Below are 25,545 nucleotides of genomic sequence, written 5' to 3' on the forward strand. Positions count from 1 at the left end.
CACACACCAATAGCATTGTGTAAAATCAGGTGCACAATCAGTATTTATATCTTACATGATAAAATCTTTGTATGATAACTCAAACAAATATGGAATACACCTGTCAACAGTTCTGGACCACAAATCTGAAAAGTAATTTCATCAACTATTAAATAATGCAGCAAAAATAACAAGTCATTTGTACACTTCAATGCAAAGACTCAACATTCTATCATCTTACTAATGCATGAAACACAATACTTGTTAAAACCTTAAATCAATTGATCTGAGGGTCTGTGGTTCTGTAAATAACTAAATACATGAAAAATGTAAACAAAATCTAAGCATGCTTGAGATGCAGAAAAAGTCTGTCAAATCTTAAAAATATTCAAATATATTCTTGTTAATTATGTAAAGACATTTTACATGCTTTAAAATGAATGGCAGAATGAAAATCTTTCATCTTAATACGTTGTATCGATTATTATATGATTGGCCATTTTCTTGAAATGTATATTAAACTTTCTTTCTGTCTTAGTCTGTTCTCAACTCTGGCTTTGCATAAAATGAAATTACAGTTAAAACATGCTAAAACATTAAGGCTATGAGAAGAAATTACTGTCATTTGAAATATAGAAATCTTAGAATGCATTTACTTCTAAAAAATAATGTCACAGAAAAAATATTTGAAGAAGAAAAAGATTCATAAAACTTTTCATGTTTGCAATGTCCACTTTTATATTTGTACATTATATTTTTTTTGAATCATATATCATAGGGTACCACTATATATTTTTTTAATCATGTATCATAGTGTAGCACATATCATTATTCCAATGTGAAATGTATCCTTTTATTACTTGTAATGATTATTATTGAAATAGTAAACTATCTATTGGAAGTATTGCATTATACAATAATTGACTGTATTTCTGTAGAGGTGAAGGTGGTTCTAAGAAGGATCTGATCGCCACAGCTAAGAATATAGCTGAGTCATCAACAGAGGTGGCCAAACTGGCACAGAAGTTAGCTGCTGAGTGTACAGATAAAAGGATGAGACTGGTAATATTATATATGCTACTGATGGTGCAAGGGCTTTAAACCAGTCAAGGTTGTTAAAAACTTCCATCATCATTTTTTATGTAAAAGCACAATCATATATCATGGTCGTTAATCTAAGAAATTGTGTGAAATGACATTACTTCTTTTACTTATGAATCATAAAAGAGCAATATGTTAAGATCTTTATAAAATTTTGCATGCAACTAGCGATTGTTGAATTTCATCTTAATATTGATGAGGGAGGAGCTAGATAAGGCCATCTTTTCTGTACCTTATTGTCAATTTGAATTTCAAAATGAAAGTATTTTAGATAAATTAAATAACATCCTTTGTTTAAGTTTGTAATACCATTACATTATTTAAAACCTAAATCCCAGAAGAATCTCTCAGTTTAGTAAATTTTGCTGGTGATTAGTTAATCAATGTTTTTGATATCAGTAATGGCATTTAGACCTGTTTTAAACTTTGATAAATATTTAAATAGATTTTTCCTTTTGACAGAACTTATTGCAAGTTTGTGAGAGAATTCCTACAATTGGTACCCAGCTAAAGATTTTATCAACAGTGAAGGCAACCATGTTGGGAGCACAAGGTATACACTTATTTATCAATCATCAGCCTACCTTCATTTTTAATATTTTTACATTAATTTTAAATCTTTGCAAAGTTTTTATATACATACTGTAGTGCAAATTGATAATTGTTTTATCAATATTGGTTAAACATTAGAAGTTTAACATTTGTTTTGCTGCTAACTTTCTTTTGACCAGGGCAGTGTAGGTATTGTTAAGTTAAGCTGTGATCTGACCATGTTCTATATATTGTAAGTATAAATGATGCTCCCATAAAATCCTGTGTGTCAGGTAACATAGTATATCTAGAAAAAAAAAAGACAGGAATAAGATATTTTATAAATTGTATGGATTCAGCTATTTATTTAACCTTATAAACTTATAACCAAGATAGAAAAAAAAATCATCAGAATTTTGTTTTTGTAAATAACACGTTTTAGAGTAATGAATCAGTCTCCTTTAGTATACTTTTAATAAAAGAAAATAAGTAAACCCAATGATATTTAAGGGAGATATGTGAGATTTAAGCATTGCAAGTATGGAGCAGGCATATCCAAATACAACATTAGGTCCTTTACTGTATTTCAAGGAAATGTTTAAAGCTGTTGATCCCATGAAAATGTCATAATGATTTATTTCTACCATAGAACCTGTACCAGCCCCAGATGGTGGTGAAATATCTTGCGGTAAAGTTAATTTAGCATGGGATGACCCTGACTTGTAGTTGATGACTAATAATTGAGATTTTTCCTAAAGTTTGTCAGTAGTGATGATTTAGATTTGACCAATGAATGCAGTTTTTACCAGTGAATTTCCTCCCAGCACGTTATAATGACCACCACTAATCCTTGTGATGTGATGTTTTCAAATATGTTCCTACTGTTCAAATTTTGTATTTAGGGGTACCTCAAGATGATATGTTGACCTAATTATTGCTATAATCTGATCAAACTATAGACCACAGTAAACATGGTACCCTTTGTTGTTATTCTTTCTGGTTTACCTTCAGTATCATTCCTATCAGTAAAGTATTAGATCACTTGGCATTTTCTTTTCAAAGCTATGAAATTTATTTGAATTTTTAAAACTACAAAAAAATTTCAGGTAGGACCATGGTAAATGTAAGGTAAATTTACCAGAATTATTCTGCTTCATTCCAGTAATATTGATTCTAATACCTTACAAATGTTTGAATAGCTTAAGTTCAGTTGATAAACAAAATAGTGAATAATAAATAAGGTTTAGGTTAATACAAATAGTCCTATGTTTAAAGTTGTTCTGAAGTTTTGATGCTGGCTTTTGATATGACCTTTAATTATTAGTTTTCCTATGAAGAAGTGTTAACAAATAAATCTTGTGGGTGTCATTTCTTTTTACATCATCTCCCCTCTTCCAAGTTTTACAAAGACAATAGGGGATAAGGAAAACAACTAAGTTGTGTGCTTTCTCCTTCATATTTAGCTAATTTGATATTCACATGATTTGACTCCAGATTGATGTGATAGCACTGATTAAATTATTATAATCAATATGAGTTAGGAATTGACATACAAAAGAACCAACTATTCCAGACAAATATAAAATCCCAACTTCCTGAGTTTCATATGTATTTTTTTCCCTGTAAAATTTAAAAAATATGATCCTTTTGAGTAGTTAAAAATTCATCCTTATCAGGAATGTTCAGATCCAATATTGTCAGAGCAAAAGATGTATAATAGGAAAATGTATGGGTTAAAATGTTTTGGATTAAAAAGCTTTGATAAGCTTTCTTGGTTCCACTTTCGAATATATTATATTGAACAAATCGTGGATGGTAGTGTAAATCATAAAGAGGTAAGAATGTTGAGTACCATAAAAGTTTTCATAAAGTAAATCTTAATGGTAGAACTTTTGCTGGATATTGAAAATATTTGTATATAGTTATCAAAATAAACATTTTGTCTGAATCAAAAAAAAATTATGAACTGACCATTTTATGTGTTGGTTTTTAGTGTTAGGTCTTTGTGGAGTAATTGTCTATTTGGCCATTATTCCATATCATATTCTTATTTGTATATAATAAGTAATATTTTATGTCTTTTATTTATGAACAGAACAGGAGTGTATGAATTTTATATTTTAATGCTTTTTAATTCTTTACTGAAATCCTCTGACCCGAATGTTGACCCAGGACAATACAAATGTTACTAACCAACATTGCATATTAAGCATCATGATGACTACTTTCTTTCAATAAGCTCTACAATTTTAATGACACAATGCCTTTGCTTTCTTAAATGCATGATGAATATTTTGCCAATTCTTTTAATGATAAACCTACTGTCAAGACTTAATGCAAATTGTTTTTTCATTGTTGAATTATATATTTTTGAACTAAAAAAATTATCAGTCCATTCACATGAATTTAAAAAAAAAATTAAGCAAATTTTTATTTTTTAATGAGATCAAAATTTTACATACAAGTTTTAATAAATGCAATACTTATTCCATTGCATTTATTAGATTAATTTAAATTTTGTCTATTTTGAAATAGTAAAATTATTGAAATTTTATTAAAGTATTTCAGAATTTAAAAACAGAAACTAAATACAGCTGGGTTTATCATTAAAGTACATAGCTTTGTATTGATTGACAACTAATATATGCTTTTTTGTTTTGTTTTTATTTCTGCCTGCTTCTGTAACCTGTTGCCATGGAAACAGAATCCAGTAAGTTTAAGCCACAAGTGATGTATTTAATATTAGACAAAGGAGAATATCGGAAACTCAGGCTTCTACAATAACTTGACTAATTTTACTTATTGCTGCTTGTTGGGATAAGAGAATAACATATTTCATTAATCAAATGCATTCTTATCATTTAAAAAAAACTTACTTCATATTTCATGCAAATACTTTTATGACAGTGTAGGACTTTTATACAATTAAATTTTGCAAAGTTATGCAGGAAAATGGGAGTTAAATTTCTTGATGTTACGGTTTGTAGTAAATGTTTTACACTTTAAATAATGCAATTTTCTGCCAAAAGAAATAAAAATAATGACTAGATATTGATATATATATTGTAGAACCCTGAATAATTATCATTACTTATTGTGGTTATGGTTTATATGTGTCTCTATTGTCTGCAGAGCATGTTGATTATTTTTTAAATTATGCCGTGGATTGATTTATTTTACGTGGGTACCAATTTTAGTGGATTTAGGAAAATTTACAATTTCTAAAATATTTGATTTCATGGTTTTACAAAAATTTGCATACAAGCCTATAGAAGTTTGTAATTTGTTGATCATTTAAATTCCTGGTTCACCTGTACCCACAAAATCCACAAAATTGGTATCCAGCAAATAATGATGAATCAACAATATTTCAAACAAATTAAGTGCTGATAAAACCAATTGAAGATCTCTAGCAGGGACATATAATATGTTTAAAACTGCAGCTGCTAGGCACAGCATGATTTGTCTTTTGTCTTGTTGTTGAGCATGATGCAGTGTGTTTTGACTTGGACGTGGTACTTTAATATTTCTATACTTTGACTAACAAAAATAAGTCTTCATCAAGATTATACATGCATTGTTTGATTTGAATGATTAAAAAATGCCCATTTCTGCATCTGCATCTTCATATGAGTATGTTTTAAACAATTTCATATAAGAATGAGTATTATATAGATTGGGCTTGGTGAATAATTGTATAATGATTGCAAATATGGTACAATTTTGCAAGTGGTTTATTATTTAAGTCAGTGTATGTATGTGAAAAGCTTTAAATTTTCAATTGTAAAAAATGCTTATTTGGATCAAAAGGATATAGATCTTTATCTTTGAATTATTGTTTTTACTTTGATGCAAATATTATTCAGATTTGTATAATATAAAGTAAAAAAAAATCACATTTTGTATTGTTAAACCAAGTCCTTATAAAAGAAATTCCTTAACAGTAGGTTTCGGCTTTTCTGTGGTGAAAAAAAGTGAAGAGTTTCAAAGTTAATGTTTTACTTTCAGTACACAATCCTTACACCTAAACAGAAGCTTTTATATGAAATTAATCTTAGACATGTAGTTTATTACAACCTATAAGAAACTCAAATGGAAAATTCTGAAGCAGTTTTAAGTTTATCAATTTATATTAAAGGTTTCTTAGATTCAAATGCTTTGATATTTTCTTGATTCAATAAATATAAAAAACAAAAAATTCAGGAATATCAAAATTCAAAAATTCCATTATGAAAACCATCCTTTTGCAAGTGAAATAAAAGAACCATGTACCCCTATGTTGCTCTAATTTCATTTGTCCAAGGGGAATAGTTTAGAAAAAAACAGATTTTCAAACTTGTTTAATCAATTGCTGATATAAACCTTTGATATAAGTTTGATTTAAATTTAACAATAATTATACACATGTGAGTGCTAACAACACAAAATTCCATATTTTATATTTCCAAGGGATATAACTTTTTTCAAAATAGTTGATCAGCACTGGTTTTCCAGCATATCAAAGACTTGTAATTCAGTGGTTGTGGTTTGTTTATGCGTTACATATTTGTTTTTTGATAATTTTGTCATATAAATAAGGCTGTTAGTCTTCTCGTTTGAATTGTTTTACATTGTTATCGGGGCCTTTCATAGCTGACTATGCGATATGGGCTTTGCTCATTATTGAAGGCCATGCGGTGACCTATAGTTGTTAATTTCTGTGTCATTTTGGTCTCTTGTGGACCTTTGTCTCATTGGCAATCATAGCACATCTTCTTTTTTTTATATTTACTGATATAAACCTCTGATATAAGTTTGATAAAAAATCTTGCAAGAATTTAACATGTGATAGTGCTTACAAGACTAAACAGACAGACAGATGAAAGCCTGGTATTTCTAAGTCTTTTGCTTTGCATTGCTTTGGGGACAATAAATACTTCTATAGAAGTTGATAAATTTTCATGAAGACAATTTTAGATCAATTGTTTTAACAAAATATAAATAATAGCATATACATATTGATTTCTTTTCGTTTTTCAAAATACTGTTGTGCAAAAATTAACTTCAAGTATAGGAATGTCCAGTTTAAATACGTCAGAATTAATCTTATAAGTTATTTCACCTGGATTAATTTATTTTTTCAGTCGTGAATTTATCAGTAATTTTAGTTAAATTTCTTATATATATCATTTAGAATCATTTAGTTAGTGCATTTCCAAGAAAATTATAAATAATTCTCAGTTATATTTAAATAATGTTGGCCACCTTGAAGAACATGTGATAAATTCTTATAGACAAGCAACACCTCTTTGATGTCAGTCAGTGAGTGGTCTTAGATTATCGCTTGGAGATTGTTTATCAGCTATAGAACAGGTGTATTTTACTGTTGTTTTCTCACATTTTGCATGAAGTGTTAGACTTAAGCACTTTTAAACTTGAAACACTAAAGCAATACAATTTGACCTTAAAAAATCTATTAATTATAATTGACCAATTTTTGTAAATAGGAAATTGCCTCTATGTAGAAAACTTTGGAAAAAACCCCACTCTTGTTTCTAAACTTTAAAACAAGTTTTCTTTGATCGTAGGTTCTGAAGAGGATCAAGAAGCCACTGAAATGTTGGTTGGTAATGCCCAAAATCTGATGCAAGCTGTGAAGGAAACAGTTCGTGCTGCTGAAGCTGCCTCCATCAAGATCCGTGTAGACTCGGGGTACCAGATTCGTTGGCATCGTAGAAGACCATGGTACACCACCACTTCTTAAGAAAACCAATGCTAGGATTTTTAAATTGATAGACAATACAAATGAAGATCAGATATATTTACAATCATTTTTATCGTATTCTTAGAAGAACTATTAAAGATACTGTTTTAGATATGTTAACAGAAAAAAGATGTTTTTTTTTTGTAAAGCATTTTTGTTATATTTGTAGTAATGAAAAAATTTGATAAATGTAATCATGGAATAATACATCTAATTTGATGTAAAATTAGTGCTTTTTTTAGATATAGCAAAATATGCACACCTAGTGACTGCTGATATTTTTTCCACATTTTTTAGATGTGTAAATGTTTTGCATGGTACATATACTGTATATTTGTTCACACTTTTCATTCATTATTTTAATATAACACATGTATGTGGGTTTATTGTCAGCATTAATTTACAGCTATCTGTTGGAATTTCTTTATGAAATATTAACTTAAACACCAAATGTTCATTTAAATATTGCTTATTGAATAACTACAATATGTTGAGTAACGTGACTATGAGCCTGGTACCATGTTTTAAAATTGCTTATTGTATAACTGCAATATGTTGGGTAACGTGACTTAGAGTCTAGTAACATGAGGCTAAACTTTGTTTTCAATCGTGTGAACAAATAGGTTTTTACCAAATTAATCTACACCCTAAAGTTGTTTTCAGTTGTTGAACTAGATTTCTGAAGAAAAAATTTGATATAATTATCATTCCTTTTTATAAGACAAAGTACTTAAAATATTTTTCAAATAGTGCCTGTGAAGTAAAAACAAGATAAGTGAATTAATTCTCTTGATAGAGCAATTTACCATCGTTCATATTAATTACCAATTTGTTTTAAATGTCAGTCCACCTGTGAAATAGCTTCATTTTGATATTTGAACACGCTTTATTTTGGAAAGTTTGGTATGTTTATTTAATAGTATATTGAGTTTTTAGTTCATTTAAACATGTGAAAATAAATGGTGCTATGTATATAGAATATGCAAATAAATATGTAGTTTTACATAGATTTCTATCAATATCAAATTTGATGCATTTTATACATTAATGAGAATGAATGATGATACATGTCTGTAAAATGATTATGATAAAATCAGCCATTTTGTGTAAATTCTTACAGAAATCTTTGTATGTCATGAATTACTTTAAATTTAAGTTACAAGTATGGTATTTGTTTTAAGGTGATACAAATCCTAACAGCTTTTGAAAATTAATGTCTATTCTATCTGAAATGGCTAATTTATTAGAAATACATAAAAACTTTTCCTCTTCTTGAGGTTTGGATATTTAAAAAAAAATCTTAATCTGCATTGATAATGTAAGGTTGGTTGGTATGAGTTGCATTACTGAGATAAATTGTACATTTTGAGAGAAAGCATGTTGAGATGTTATTATTTTTAGTTTTATTTAATATATTGCTTGTTTGGTTTTATTATTGATTAGAATTTGTTTTTGTTTTTGATTGGATATATCTTGATAGGATTTTTTTTACTATATAAAAGATATTATGAACTTTCTTTTTTTGCTAAATAATTGAAGTAATGAACTGTCATGGTATCAAGAATCTGACTGCAGAATAGAACATTGTTTTTTTTTGGTGTTCAGAAAATTCTTTTCTAAGCAATATCAATTAAAAAACTTGATTCCTGCATAACTTTGTACTTTATAATTTGAAAATATCTAAAGTTCTCTTGTAGGTTTTATTCATATAATGTGTTGACCATTAAACAACGATTTAAAGAAAAGATTTAAAAACTTAATGGAAATAATAGTAGATTGAATAAAAGATTGCATTTTCAAATAAAATAGCGTGTGTGGCAGTAATAATAAAAATATGTTTCAATTATAATGGGGATACCCCCTGGATGTGCCTTTTTTAATTGTGTTTACCTCTTCTGATCCATTTGATATTATTGCAGACTTGAGGAAAGAAAGAGTTTACATTTAAGAAGTTTTTTTATGTGTTGATTAAGCTAGAATATATACATCATAATGAAGAAAAATATTCTCATATAGTCACTTGTTTGTTTGGGTATTAAAAATCTTTGATAAAGAACGTAATTCTCAGTTTAAAAAAAAGTGTTCATTTGTAAATTTATGAGTTGTTTTAGATATAGTTTGACCTACTGTTTCACAAAAGCAAATTTAGTGGCACAATTTAATTTTGAAATACATATAGAGTGTTTTGGAATATATTTAAATATCATATATTAAGCATATGTAGATGCTATTACCACCTGATGTTGTTTACCTTACAAAACCAAAAAGAAATTCTCCTTTCATGTTACATTTGATATGTGTTATCCTCCTTTCAATATTTTTTTTAATTTGTTGGTTTTTTAAAGTTGAAAAAAAAACCACACAACTTAATTTTGTCTAAATTGTCAATCATAAATTTTACACTAGCAACGACTTGCAATACCATAGATAGTCTTTCATATTTACCCAGTTGTTAGTTTATATATAGCTATTGGCTTATTTGTACAAGATATACAACTTTACAACCAATAAACATTTTATAGAAATAGAATGCCTACATTTTTATGTTTTAATAGTACCCACCGCCCTTACGACTAGATGATATAATACTGATGACTAGTATGCCCCATGTGCATATAGAATCTACCACTGTATTGAGTGTAAATAAAGGCAACAGTAGTATATTGCTGTTCAAAAGTCAAAAGTTGATTAAGAGAAAACAAATTGGTTTAATAAACCAAAACCGAGGGAAACTCATCAACTGTAAGAGGAAAACTATAAAACAAAACACTTTAGTGCAACAAAAAACAAACGAGAATGCAACATACATAGAAATTAACTATTAGATAAAAACTGCCATTATATGATATTTATCCATTTGAGACATTTAAATTCTCGAAAATTAACCAACAGGTCAGTAAAGGATAAAAAAGAATTAGTGAAAATGTAACAATAGCTTTTACTTCAAAGTCCAATGATACTTCACTTTTTGCTGTCAATAAGACAATTGGTACATCAATCCACCATTTTCTGCATTAGAAAATGCCTGTATCAAGTCAGGAATATGACAGATGTTATCCATTTGTTTGATGTGTTTGGACTTTTGATTTTGCCTTTTAATTTTGGACTTTCCTTGATGAATTTTCCTCGGAGTTCAGTATTTTTGTGTTTTTACTTTTTAGACTACATGTTCAGTTAATCTCCTCAAATAAAGCTATAGAGAATTTTAAATGTGAAAAATTCAGTCAACAATATGTCTTCTTGCTTCTTGATAGTGTGAAGAATATTGGTAATATAACAATCACACATTTAAGGAATGTGAAGGATTGGTACTAGCAAACAGTTTTGGTCTCTACTATAAAATTAATGACCAAGTTATGGTTCCAATATTGAAAGTCTAATCAAATGAATTAGCATCAGTCTTCATTATACACAATATCCGAATAACATACTTGGTATTTACAAACCAAATTTTGTTTGAATTTTTCATTGTCTGATAAAGATTACTCCAGTTTTGCTTCACAATTACCAGCATTCATTTAGCAATTAAAAACAATACTTCAGTTAATGAGAAACTGCCCAGGGAAGTGTGAATGAGATGCATACATCCTTAAAAATACATAAATGACCTCTTAGTTTTTTTTATACCAGTTTGTTAAATCCTTTTACCGACTGACATTTTGAATGAGTGAGAATTTGCTTGACGATTGATGATTAAATGACAGGAAATGCTGGTCTTATCAACAATACCGGGCCTGATATTTTTTGAGTATATGTGAGTCCCTCAGTGTTTTTTTGTTATCTAGATTTGTAACTTTCCAATAGATTTAGTAGATTTGGACATAGATAAACACCTGTCAATTTCATTTAATGAAAAGATACTCCTAAACGACTGTCATACAAGTGAGAGGTTTAGCTAGCTATAAAACCAAGGTTAATTCACTATTTTCTTCATAAAAACATGTCTATGCCAAGTCTGGAATATGACAGTTGTCCATTCGTTTGATGTGTGTGAGGTTTTGTTTTTGACATTTCATTTGGGACTTTCCTTTTTGAATTTCCTCGGAGTTCAGTATTTTTGTGATTTTACTTTTTATACGACCGCAAATTTTGAAAAAATTTTCGTCGTATATTGCTATCACGTTGGCGTCGTCGTCTGCGTCGTCGTCGTCGTCCGAATACTTTTAGTTTTCGCACTCTAACTTTAGTAAAAGTGAATAGAAATCTATGAAATTTTAACACAAGGTTTATGACTATAAAAGGAAGGTTGGTATTGATTTTGGGAGTTTTGGTCCCAACATTTTAGGAATTAGGGGCCAAAAAGGGCCCAAATAAGCATTTTCTTGGTTTTCGCACTATAACTTTAGTTTAAGTTAATAGAAATCTATGAAATTTTGACACAAGGTTGATGACCACAAAAGAAAGGTTGGGATTGATTTTGGGAGTTTTGGTTTCAACACTTTAGGAATTAGGGGCCAAAAAAGGGCCCAAATAAGCATTATTCTTGTTTTTCGCACAATAACTTAAGTTTAGGTAAATAGAAATCAATGAAATTTATACATAATGTTTATGACCACAAAAGGAAGATTGGTATTGATTTTGGGAGTTTAGGTCCCAACAGTTTAGGAATTAGGGGCCAAAAAGGGACCCAAATAAGCATTTTTCTTGGTTTTCGCACCATAACGTTAGTATAAGTAAATAGAAATCTATGAAATTTAAACACAAGGTTAATGACCATAAAAGGAAGGTTGGTATTGATTTTGGGAGTTTTGGTCCCAACAGTTTAGGAAAAAGGGACCAAAAGGGTCCAAAATTAAACTTTGTTTGATTTCATCAAAATTGAATAATTCAGGTTCTTTGATATGCCGAATCTAACTGTCTATGTAGATTCTTAACTTTTGGTCATGTTTTCAAATTGGTCTACATTAAGGTCCAAAGGGTCCAAAATTAAACTTAGTTTGATTTTGACAAAAAATGAATCGGTTGGGTTCTTTGATATGTTGAATCTAAAAATGTACTTAGATTCTTGATTATTGGCCCAGTTTTTAAGTTGGTCCAAATCTGGGTCCAAAATTAAACTTTTTTGATTTCATAAAAAATTGAATAAATGGGGTTCTTTGATATGCCAAATCTAACTGTGTATGTAGATTCTTCATTTTTGGTCCCGTTTTCAAATTGGCCTACATTAAGGTCCAAAGGGTCCAAAATTAAACTAAGTTTGATTTTAACAAAAATTAAATTCTTGGGCCTCTTTGATATGCTGAATCTAAACATGTACTTAGATTTTTGATTATGGGCCCAGTTTTCAAGTTGGTCCAAATCAGGATCTAAAATTATTATATTAAGTATTGTGCAATAGCAAGTCTTTTCAATTGCACAGTATTGTGCAATGGCAAGAAATATATAATTTCACAATATTGTGAAATAGCAAATTTTTTTTTAATTAGAGTTATCTTTCTTTGTCCAAAATAGTAAGCAAGAAATATCTTATTGCAAATTTTTTTTTTTAATTGGAGTTATCTTTCTTTGTCCAGAATCAACTTAAATCTTTGTTATATACAATATACAATGTATATTCACTTTTTACTACCAACTGATAAATTTAAATAATCTTTACCATTCAGTGATAACAAGCAGTTTTTTTACATCTTAATATTTTATGAAGTATTTAAATGAGTAGTTATTGTTGCAAACTCCATTAGAATATTTTAATTGAGATTAGTTTTGGAATAAGGGAAAGGGGGATGTGATTAAAAAATTGGGTTCAATTTTTCTCATATGAAATTTCATAAATAAAAAGAAAATTTCTTCAAACATTTTTTGAGAGGACTAATATTGAACAGCATAGTGAATTGCTCTAAGAGAAAACAAAAATTTTAAGTTCATTAGAACACATTCATTCTGTGTTAGAAACCTATGCTGTGTCAACTATTTAATCACAATCCAAATTTAGAGCTGAATCCAGCTTGAATGTTGTGTCCATACTTGCCCCAACCGTTCAGGGTTCAACCTCTGCGGTCGTATAAAGCTACGCCCTGCGAAGAATCTGGTTGCCTTTGTTTTTGATAAGTTCAACTTGTTTTATTATAGCAGTTACTCTTATTCTCTTTATAATTAAACGGAGGGAACAAGTGATCTTTTAAACCCACAATTTTTTGCATCAAAATTCTGGTACCATTGGTCATGGTTACTGTTTTCGCTTTTTGCCTGTCTTTCCTTTGAGCTGAGACTACTATAACACATAGTTATAGTAGTCTCAGCTTTGAGTGCCCAAAATAATAGGTATACTTATATTTTGACACTAAAATGAAAATGGTAATTTAGAATTTTGAATGTGTTTTATAGTTGTTGGCACGCCTGCGCCCGACGGAAATCGCAGTATGCGAGACACATATATTACTATATGTTGGCGTAGCGTAAACCATTTGTGTAAAGCTTTATATCTCAGAAGGAAAAACATGGATGCTTCATACCTTGTATGCATATACCTTATTCGACGAAGTTTCCGGCTGCTCATTATACTTGACCTCATATCACGGTTCAGCCTTTTTTTGTTATGTGAATTTCTCACTTCTTTGAGTTGTTGTATTACTATGTTTTGTATATAAGTTCCTTGCAACTTCAACATGTCTGTCTTGTCGGTATCATCGGACCTTGACCTCACTGTAATGATTCATTAGACAATTTTAGGTTTTTATTGTTTTGATTTGTTTACCAAATACTTATACCAATAGTTCAGCTTTGTTTGGTGTAAGGGATTATGCGTGCAATTTAGATGCTCCTCATAACAGAATCTTTGTTCCCTTATAGGTTGGTCCAAACCCGTTTTTCCATGCATGATTCAATATCGATTTAAAACTAAATTTGTAGAACTGTATAGTACAGAAGGATGCATCTATAAAAAACATTAATTAGAAATTTGTCTATTTATCGAATAATTATAAGTGGAAATATCACAACAAGTTTAATTTTGTACCCTGAAGGTCCAACGTTGAATGTGAAGATAGGTGTTGACAAAAAAAAATGTTAAATCTAAGTTTTATTGAATAGATAATTGTTATAACAGTTAATAGACAATAATAGACAATACTTTATTAATAAACCTCAGACACATAGGTGTACAAGAGGACATCATATATACACGTATACACATGTTTGTACTCAATACATTCACACTAAACATAATAATGCTACATACATGAGAAAATATAGCAAATGTCAATTTACAAACTACCATAACTTTCAACTAAAAACCAACATAAATCACAAGTATCGTGTAAGAATTTTTAAAAATATTGCTAAGTTTTTGTAAAGTTCTACATGACAAAATGTTAAAAGCTGTTTCAATTTGTACTCCGTTGGATTTGCAGTATAATATTGTGGAATATATTTATTTCTAAGCAGTTTTATTTCCTGTTTTTGACATTTAAAAAGATAATGAAATTCATCCCCTATTCCAATTCCACAAAGATGACAAATTCGTGCATTTTTTGGAATTCCGGACCATCTTCCCGTTTCTACAGGAATTTTTAAATTTGAACATCTGAGTTTTGCCATATAAATCCTGTCACACAGCTTCAACTTTATCAAATAGGTTTCCAAACGAAATTCCTCTTTATAAAATGAATAAAATGCACCTCTTGAAGAGTTATTCATTTGTGAAAACCAATGTTGGATGAATTGATCATTCAGTTTTTGTGAAATAATGTTCTTTAATCCCAGTTTATCCAATGGAAGTTGATTTTGCCAAATAAAACTAATTCCATTTTCGTCAAATATGGATTTAACGTACGTAATCCATTTAAATTTTGTGGGGTTTTGAAAATGTAATTTGAGCATTAATTTATACATAATGGAAGATAACTTGTTATTTTCCGATAACAAGTTATTCCAAAACAACACCATTTTACGTTTAATAATGGTTTCCAAAGGGAATCTTCCGAGTTCCCCATACACCATATAATTTGGTGTACTGCTTCTTAATTTCAAAATGTTTTTGAAAAAATGAAGGTGTATTTTCTCAATGCTTTCTTTATTTTCAAATCCCCATACCTCTGAAGCATATAATAAAACAGGACTAACCAATGAGTCAAAAAGTTTAAGCTGCCAATCGACGGGAATACACATATTTTTTTATTTTTCGGTATAGAGCATACAAAGACTTCTGTGCTTGAACAAGAAGTTTTTTTCGTGCTGTACAAAAGCTACCGTTGTAATTGAAAAGTACACCAAGGTAGCAGTAGGAATCAACTATTTTAATTTTTTCACCATATATCATAAAATTCTGATTTCGTTTTACTTTCCTTTTACTAAAAATCACTGCTTTGGTTTTGCTTGTGTTAATCTTAAGCTTCCATTTTTTACAATATTCTTCAAAACATACAAGGGTTTTTTGTAATCCTTCTGCACTTTCAGACAATAGCGCAGTATCATCTGCGTACAGTATAATAAACAATTTAACATACATTTCTAATGATTCCAAGCACAGCTTTGAAATATTATTTAGACTTTCTATATTATTTTCCACAAAATAACTTTCTAAATCATTTAGAAACAAAGAAAATAAAAAAGGTGATAGATTTTCACCTTGTTTTACTCCTGTATGAGATATAAAAAATTCGGAAAATTCATTTCCTTTCTTGACACATGTTTTTATATTTTGATACATATTATAGATCACATTAAATAGTTTACCTTTAATGTTTGATTTTTGCATTTTTTGCCACAATCCTGACCTCCATACAGTGTCAAAAGCGCTTTTAAAGTCTATAAAAGTGCAAAATAGCTTCTTACCAAATGAAAAATATATAGTAATTAAAGAATACAATACAAATATATTGTCAACAGTAGAGAATCCTCTACGAAAACCTGCTTGTGACTTTGAAATCAGGTCTACGTGATCTGCATAATTATTTAACCTGTAATTCAACATAGCAGAAAAAGTTTTACTAAAGCATGAATTCAAAGTGATTCCTCTGTACATTTCGGGATCAGATCTTGATCCTTTATTTTTAAATATAGTAATCATGATTCCATTAGACCAACTGTCTGGAACAATTCCAGTATCTAAAATCAAATTGAATAGCTTAACATAAATTGGCATTAAATCGTCAATTGTATTCTTTATATACTCATTTAAAATTTCATCACTACCTGAAGCTTTGCCATTTTTTAAGTTTGAAACAACTTTTTTAATTTCATCTTCTGTTACTGGACTGTTTAAAAATAACTCAACATCGTCTGATAGAGTATCAAATTCCAAATCTTGTTCGAAATCATTTTCTGTCTCAACAGTTTCATTTAGTATTTTAAAATGATCATACAATGCTTTTAGAGATATATCGTCATTGTTATCTTTTTTTTTACTATCATTTAGATTATTAAGGATTTTCCATAGAGCTTTTGTGTCCTTTTTAGAAATGTTACGCAACTCATCAGCAGCTCTCTGTTGATAGTTTGCAAAAGATTTATTTAATGTTATTTTATGTTCTTTACTAGCTTGTCTCATTTTACTTCTGTTTTCAGCATTTTTCAAAAAACTATATCTCTTTCGAGCTTTATGAAATTTTTTTCTACTCATCGAGCATTTTCTATTAAACCAAGGTTTTGAATTTTCATGTTTGTAAAAATGTTTATGTTTATGTTTATTTACCTTCCCAAACGTTTCTGCTGCCGCATCTTTAAAATTTTTGCTGATATCTAAAACTATATTGTTTATATCATTATTTACGGACAATTCGTCCAGTTTATTCATAACAGTGGTCAAAATACCTTCAGGATCATTATGAATTCGATCAACGTATTCAGATTTCTGTTCACTTTTCCACCTGACAAAAGTTTTATCATTTCTATTGTTGATAACAATTGAATCTGATTTACTAAATGTGGCCTGAAGTCTAAAATTTATAAAAGAATGACAATCAGAATATAACGGTATAAAGTCAGCAATTTCAAAATAAACAATCAAAGGGAAGAGCATTGATGAAATAATTAAATAATCAACAACACTTGAATCGTTACATGTTTTCTCCCCAATATCTTTATCTGATCCAACTCTTGAATTTGCAATATATAAATTATTTTTTCTACACAACTCTAACAGTCTATGACCATACTTATTAGGTCTACATGTACACTGAGACACTCTTTGTAAGGTGATTTTGTTTCGAGTCAGATTCTCATAATCATACAAATAATCTAATATATCAGCATCACAATCTAAATCAAACATACTAACAACTGACTCGTCAGGTATAATATAATCGGGTAAAGACCCAGTTTTTGAGTTAAAATCGCCGACTAGGGCAATATAACTATTTTCAGTGTTTGTAAGGATATTCAATTCATTTTCCAATTCTTCAAAAGCTTCTATAGTAGAATACTTAGAATTTTCAGGTGGTACATAAACACAACCAAAAATTACATCTGAATTAAGTGACAAAATTGATTTCGAAAGTTTAAACCATAAAACAAATTGACTCGCAGTATTATAGAAATTCAACTCTTTTTCTAAACTCTTTCTATAAATAACAACTATTCCACCTGATGCTTTTTTAAATTTTTTTCCATTTTTTGTGACATAAATAAAATCGTCTGGTAAGTTTAAATTATCTAAATCAGTTAACATCGTTTCAACAAAAATACAGATAACATGTTCAAGCAAAATGTCAATGAAATCAGGAGACAATAGTCTTTTCTTAACGGTCCACAAACATTTAAAAAACAAATATTTAAACTATCATTGTTAATTGTATATTTCTTAATAAATAAGTATAAAAACAAATGTAGAATGTCTTATAGATATAGGAGGATATGGTGTGAGTGCCAATGAGACAACTCTCCATCCAAATAACAATTTATTAAAGTAAACCATTATAAATTCTAATGCAATTATTTTGTAACAATTGTTCTGATTGGATGACAGCAAGCGTAAAATTCTCTATCTCCTTGTCTGTAACTAAGGAAGCCGACATTTTGAATTTCGGAATATATTGACATGTTATTTCTACAATAATAAACAAAAAACTCAATTGTTGCGTCTAAAAATCTTCTTTTTATCAAATTTTATTGCATTCTGAAGCGGCACAGAAGCCAGAAAACGCCCGGTGTTTATGTTTGACGACGGAAGCATACCTATGACGTGTAGGGACCAAAGAAGATAACATCTTTTCGCGGAATTTTCTTTTATGAAGATTTTACACCGAAATAATGATAGAAATTTAATTATAAACTTGTTTTGCATTAGAATAGAGATAACTGTATTGTATTTGAAGCTTTTCGGACGTCCATTGGTAGTTTTACTGTCGCAAATACCCGTTTACCTGTCTCCGCTCCGCGTCGCCAGGTAAACTAAATTTGCGACAGTAAAACTACCGATGGACGTCCTTAAAGCTTCAAATGCAATACAGTTATCTCTTAATTTGCACAACAGTTCTAAGGAAGTTCACAGCAATCAACGCCAATCAATCTTTTTAAATTATAGAAAGTACGTCGGCAATGGACGAAGATCGTTGCATTAGTGATGGAAATGCCGGTGGACGTTGAATAACTGTGGAGATGGATCGTCCTCTTCGCTGATTGGTATCTACAAAAGATACTTGCATCCCCGGTATCGGAATAGTTCCCTGTATTCTAGAAATATCTGAGAATGACCCAAAAAAACTTGTTTCAGATTGGTCACCGATAATGCTCATATCGGTTGATTGCTTCTTTTTAATGTATCTTTTTAAAGAATATGCCATTGGAGTACCATTCTTCGTGTTAATATCTGTAAAATATTGTCTACCTTGATACTGTCGTTTAATATCTCTCCCTTGTATTTTAGTATCTGTCACGATGGTGGTAACATCCAATGGTAGTTCAGTTGATTGTGTCGAGTTACTTGCTATCTCAGGGAGTTGAATCGTTCTGCAATTCCACTGTCCTTGTGTTTCTCCTATACTTTGTGTATTTCTCCTCTCAGTAGACACATAAGTAACGCCTTCAGAAGATTTTCTCACACAAAACAGTTCTAAAAGATAGCCTCTCCTTGGTTCTGCGAGAATTCCGAATGCACAAGGCGTTAACAACACAAGCAATATCTCGGAAAATGAATATAACACATTGGAGTCCGTCTTCAAAGCACAATTAAGATTTGTAAATTCAGATGTGATGCGTAAGATACCAGGAACTATGTAAAAAATGGCTTGAAAAATCAACGATATCATGAATTGTCGTAGTAAAATAGAACTCTTTGGGTCATTTGGAAATGTTGATGTCCTGGCTAAAGGTCTGATTGAATTATATCTCCTACTTCGGACTTTGTATAAACCAGCAATTGTAACAATGTTTAAAATGATAGATATCATAAAAGCGGCGTCTTTTCCAAGAAAGTTTAAGACCCGAATTATAGTATTTGTCGAATCAGAAAAGTTGTTCACCCATAGATTCACAGCATATGCAATGGAGAAAACACTCATGATAACTATTGAAAAAAGGAGGTTAATTTTGGAAGAGTTCTTGTCATTCGTTTGATCATTAGATGAACTGAGTTTTTCCGATAGTTTGTAACGATATACATTTAGTATCAAAATACTCCACGTGTGTATGCCATCGAAAAAGAAATTCGTTGTCTCTGAAATAGAAAAAAATACAAATATCTTAAATAGAAGTCATTTAAACATGTAAACAAGTTCTTCTACAGTATACAATTATATTTATGATACATATTCATATAGCTAGTGAAGAAATTAATATACGATTTGCTGTCTTGTTTATTTTTATGATACTTATATTCATTAATTAAGTATACAATAGCTTGTCTTTTATTCTTCCTTTTATAATTTTCATTTCCATATTCTGTCCGCATGACCTTTTTTCACCCCTATAAATTTCCTGATAGCTTTATTTTTCTCTAAATCACATTCTATGGTGCAAACATGTTCTGAAAAATTAGTTATACAAATTGTAAAACAATTACATACAAAACAAGTTTCTGCTTAAAATCTCTCCTTTACATGTTTGTTTTACGTTGTTTGTCCGCGAGTCAGTAAATTTATTTCCATGCTTACCTGTGCCGTTAAGGAAATCTATATTGTTCGATATATCTTTATGTTTTCCAATAACAGAAGAGACAAGGATGCATAAGCCCTTCAATGTGTTTGCTAAACAGGCAACAACAATGGTTAAATCAGTCAACTTGCGACGTGCTGAATTTTTTGTTGAGATCCACAGAAAAATGCTGTTAAATATTGTTCCTAGGAAAAGTAAGATAAAGTTAACCCAGAAGTATACCGGATTATCAAAAGGGATATACATTATTGAAAAGTTAGGTAAAATCTAATACAGATTTATTTCCTCGCGACTTTATATCAGCAAGGCGATAATTGATGCTGTGAATTTTGTTTTCAGTTGTAGTTGGTGTAGCAAAAGGTCAATAAGAAAATGTGTAGGCAACAACTTTATGAATGATTTTACCAAACTTGTCTGTAACAGTACATCCTTCATATTGACATTTGAATACATTCCCACGCAAGTTTGAAGTAAGAATAACAATATAAATTTGTTGCATTTGTAGCAATTTTCTGTTGTTAAGCAGGATATGTACAAAAACCTAAATACACTAGGGTCAAGAATGAAAAGCCAAATCCACATAAGGTCGAATTAACCTACTAGAGATTTAACCTTAGTTTCTGTTTGTTTTTAGAACTTGTTTATAAACTGAGATAATAAGAATGGTATGTTGCAAATCATGAAAGTACCAAAGCACTGCCCACTGAACTTATGATACTCTTTCAGATAAGCTGTCTATCAGCAGCAATATCGACCGAGTACTGGTATATAGAAATAATAGGAAGTATACTCTTCTGAGAGTTATTCATGTTTAACTCCGCCACATTCTGTATATATGGGCCTGTCCCAAGTCAGTAGCCTGTAATTCAGTGGTTGTCGTTTGTTTATGTGTTACATATCTGTTTTTCGTTCATTTTTTGTACATAGGTTAGGTCGTTTCCTCGATTGACTTGTTTTACATTTTCATTTCGGAACATTTTATTACTGACTATGTGGTATGAGCTTAGATCATTGTTGAAGGCCGTACAGTAACCTATATTTGTTAATTTCTGTATTATTTAGTCTCTTGTGGAGAGTTTTCTTATGGTCAATCCTGCCACATCTTCCTTTTTTAAATAAATATCTCCAAATGTTGTATTTCAATAGTGCCATACTTGAACTATCTCAAAAACCATGACTTGCTTTTAGACCTAATATTGCCTAAATAAAAAAAAAAGATGTGGTGCAAATGAGACAACTCTCCACAATAATGCATAAGATAATGATTGGATCTGTATATCTTTATAACGACCACTAGCAAATACTAAAAAAAAAAGACGATTTCACTTATGCTCAAGATTGTAGGCACATTTTTTTTTAAGCAGCGGTATGCTACTTTTGCCTTTATTATTTGAAGTACTGCATTATTGTATGCACTATCACCTACACTCAGATTGCTATTCAGATTCAAAATTAACCAACATGTTGATGGCGTCTGTATCAAATTTATTTGTGTTTGTATGAAATTTTAATCAGTGGTGGTGTATAAAATTGAGAATGGAAATGGGGAATGTGTCAAAGAGACAACAACCCGACCACAAAACAGACAACGACAGAGGTCACCAACAGGTCTTCAATGCAGCGAGAAATTCCGGCACCCGGAGGCGTCCTTCAGCTGGCCCCATAACAAATATATACTAATGATAATGGACGCCATACTAAACTCCAAATTGTACACAGGAAACTAAAATTAAAAATAATACAAGACTAACAAAGCCTAGAGGCTCCTGACTTGGGACAGGCACAAAAATGCTGCGGGGTTAAACAGGTTAATGAAAAAAAGTGAACGCATAACAATATGCACATTACAATTCAGTTCAAGAGAAATCCGAGTCTGATGTCAGAAGATGTAACCAAAGAAAATAAACAAATGACAATAATACATTAATAACAACAGACTACTAGCATTTAACTGATATGCCAGCTATCAGACTTCAATTAAAATGATTGAAAGATTATGTCTCCATCATATGAATACCAGGCCCAATTCTTCCCGTTAGGGGTTTAGTATCATACCATCATTACATATATGAGAAGAACGTAACCCGTGACATGCCAACAACTGGTTTTTAAATTAATGTGTTTAGTATGTTTGTTATGTATGTTTACACAGTTTTAGCTGCTGGGTCCTAAGTATAAGTTACATTATCCAATTATGTCTGCATGAGTTGCTCGCCCAATTTTTGTCAATATACGAACAACTTGCATGCAAGTCGGAGGTTGAAGTAATGATAAAACCTGGTTAACCCATCATTTTCTCCAGAAAAAGGCTGAACCATGTCAGCATTATGATAGTTGTCTTCCATGCATCCGTTGGTTTATATTAAGTAACGTTTGAATCTGTCAGGGTTTATAGACGCCTGCCTTTTTGAATTTCCCTAGGATTTCGATTTTGTTTGTACAATCAATTTCATGGATTTAAAGAATCACAGGAATGCAACTTTGAATACTATTACAGAGAACCATATTATGAGTAACATCAGCTCTTACACAATCAGGTTGACAACAGCACATACAGACAACCATGATGACAACCGCACATGCAGACAACCATGATGACAACAGCACATACAGACAACCATGATGACAACCGCACATGCAGACAACCATGATGACAACAGCACATACAGACAACCATGATGACAACCGCACATGCAGACAACCATGATGACAACAGCACATACAGACAACCATGATGACAACCGCACATGCAGACAACCATGATGACAACAACACATACAGAAAACCATGATGACAACCGCACATACAGACAACCATGATGACAACAGCACATATAGACAACCATGATGACAACAGCACATACAGACAACCATGATGACAACAGCACATACAGACAACCATGATGACAACCGCACATGCAGACAACCATGATGACAACAGCACATACAGACAACCATGATGACAACAGCACATACAGACAACCATGATGACAACAGCACATACAGACAACCATGGTGACAACAGCACATACAGACAACCATGATGACAACAGCACATACAGACAACCATTATGACAACAGCACATACAGACAACCATGATGACAACAGCACATACAGACAACCATGATGTCAACAGCACATACAGACAACCATGATGACAACAGCACATACAGACAACCATGATGACAACAGCACATACAGAAAACCATGATGACAACCGCACATACAGACAACCATGATGACAACAGCACATACGGGCAACCATGATGTCAACAGCACATACAGACAACCATGATGACAACAGCACATACAGACAACCATGATGACAACAGCACATACAGACAACCATGATGACAACAGCACATACAGACAACCATGATGACAACAGCACATATAGACAACCATGATGACAACAGCACATACGGGCAACCAGGATAACAACAGCACATACACACAAAAAGGATGACAACAGCACATACAGACAACCAGGAGTAGATTTAGGTTCACACTCAAAACAACAAATCAAGAGCTACTAGTGTTACAGGCAAACTCCAGAAAAACGTTAAATATTGTTTCATCCTTTCTAGTAAGTGATATTTTTTTCCTTTTAAGTTTCGTAAACACTTGTAGAACTAATCATAAAACTTTGTAGTAAAACATATAAAAATCATGGAATCATTTTCATTGTTTGGAGATTATAAAAAGCGCCTTTGATGTTTTCGATAGATTATGTGTTTTTAATGATTTTGTTCAATTCGGTTGAATGTGATGGATTTTTAAGGCAACTTTGAAAGGGACACACATATGAATACACAAAACTTGTTGATGTAAAATAAATTTAATCAACAAGCTGCAGGTTTTAAAATGCAAATCAGTCGAATAATAAAACAAACGAAAGCCCACTATTACATACAGTTCAGTTTAAAACTGAAATTTCTGTATTAACAATTCCTCTTTTCCTTATGTTAAGTTTCCTTGTTTGAAATGGCCAGTGTTATATAATAGTTAAGTTTTCTCTTATATTTGAGTTCGAATTCACATACTATAAGACGTGTCACCGTACTTTTCTATCCCAAATTCATGCATTTGGTTTTGATGTTATATTTGTTATTCTCATCGGATTTTGTCTAATGCTTATTTCGTTTCTGTGTGTGTTGCATTTTAATGTTGTGTCGTTAATCTCCTCTTATATTTAATGCGTTTCCATCAGTTTTAGTTTGTTACCTCGATTTTGTTTTTTGTCCATAGATTTACGAGTTTTGAACAGCGGTATACTACTGTTGCCTTTATTTGTCTTTTATTAATTCCAAGAGGATCAATAAACAAGGGTTTCACCTAAGATGGAGTAAGTTATTACTTTAAGGTCTTCAACTGTTTTGGTTTCGAGTACTTTAGATGGAGGAATCCAGTAAATCGCTTTTAATAAGTTAGATACACGAAATTTATAAATGTTTAAATATTTTCCAACACTATTAACTTTACAACCTTTTAAGAAGACAAACAGTTTCCCAGTAAGTTTAAAAACTTTGACACAACTATATTTAGAAACCAAATAATAAACAAAGACCGTTATAATTAAATTTTTAATCCTCTCCCATTGAACGTAACATTTACCTTTTTGACATTTGTCAATGGATCCACAAAATAAAATATTCATATTGTGACTGCTGTTATTTAGAAATGTTATCTACATATAATTTAGAAATGGTTTTTTCGTGTAAAGAAGCTCGTGTCTGCATGTGCTTCTCTTATTGGTTGTTCCTTATCAAGAAGAGATACACGTGGCAGAACTCATCTTCGTTATTCTGTTTGGATAGAAGGGCGGTATTTTATATTGTGAAGCAAATATTAACTTTAATTGTGCTATACCATGTAATAGCTGACTTTTAGGCCTCAAGGAAAACTAAAGTCGCTTTGCTAGGGTTCAGGATATTTATTAATCAGTAACGTAAAACACCCTGTAATAACAATATAATAAAGTTATACTAATTTTACAGATCAAATATAAATTAGTAATACACATAATAAGTATAATATTCTTTCATTACATATAATGGTATTATACAAAACATTGCACTTCAAAAATACATTTAAGTTATGAACATAATGAGATCAAATATTATGTTTAATCATCAAATCATAGTATTAATGTCTTTACATAT

General features: G+C 30.6%; 2 protein-coding genes across 2 annotated transcripts; one reads left to right on the forward strand and one right to left on the reverse strand.

Annotated features, from left to right (window-relative positions):
- The first annotated feature begins 914 nt into the window (after positions 1 to 914).
- Positions 915 to 9,884, forward strand: LOC134701769 (vinculin-like). Its single transcript, XM_063562892.1, has 4 exons — positions 915 to 1,041; positions 1,543 to 1,633; positions 3,707 to 3,715; positions 7,179 to 9,884. Exons 1-4 carry the CDS (start codon positions 1,033 to 1,035, stop codon positions 7,352 to 7,354), a joined length of 285 nt encoding a protein of 94 aa, XP_063418962.1. The 5' UTR covers positions 915 to 1,032; the 3' UTR covers positions 7,355 to 9,884.
- Positions 9,885 to 15,649: 5,765 nt separating this feature from the next.
- On the reverse strand, positions 15,650 to 17,960 carry LOC134701789 (uncharacterized). Its single transcript, XM_063562911.1, has 4 exons — positions 17,434 to 17,960; positions 16,986 to 17,229; positions 16,164 to 16,778; positions 15,650 to 15,766 (listed from the first exon to the last, which is right to left on the reverse strand). Exons 1-4 carry the CDS (start codon positions 17,958 to 17,960, stop codon positions 15,650 to 15,652), a joined length of 1,503 nt encoding a protein of 500 aa, XP_063418981.1.
- Between the last annotated feature and the right edge of the window lie 7,585 nt (positions 17,961 to 25,545).

This window comes from Mytilus trossulus, unplaced genomic scaffold (assembly GCF_036588685.1).
Source record: "Mytilus trossulus isolate FHL-02 unplaced genomic scaffold, PNRI_Mtr1.1.1.hap1 h1tg000343l___fragment_1__unscaffolded, whole genome shotgun sequence".
NCBI lineage: Eukaryota > Metazoa > Mollusca > Bivalvia > Mytilida > Mytilidae > Mytilus > Mytilus trossulus.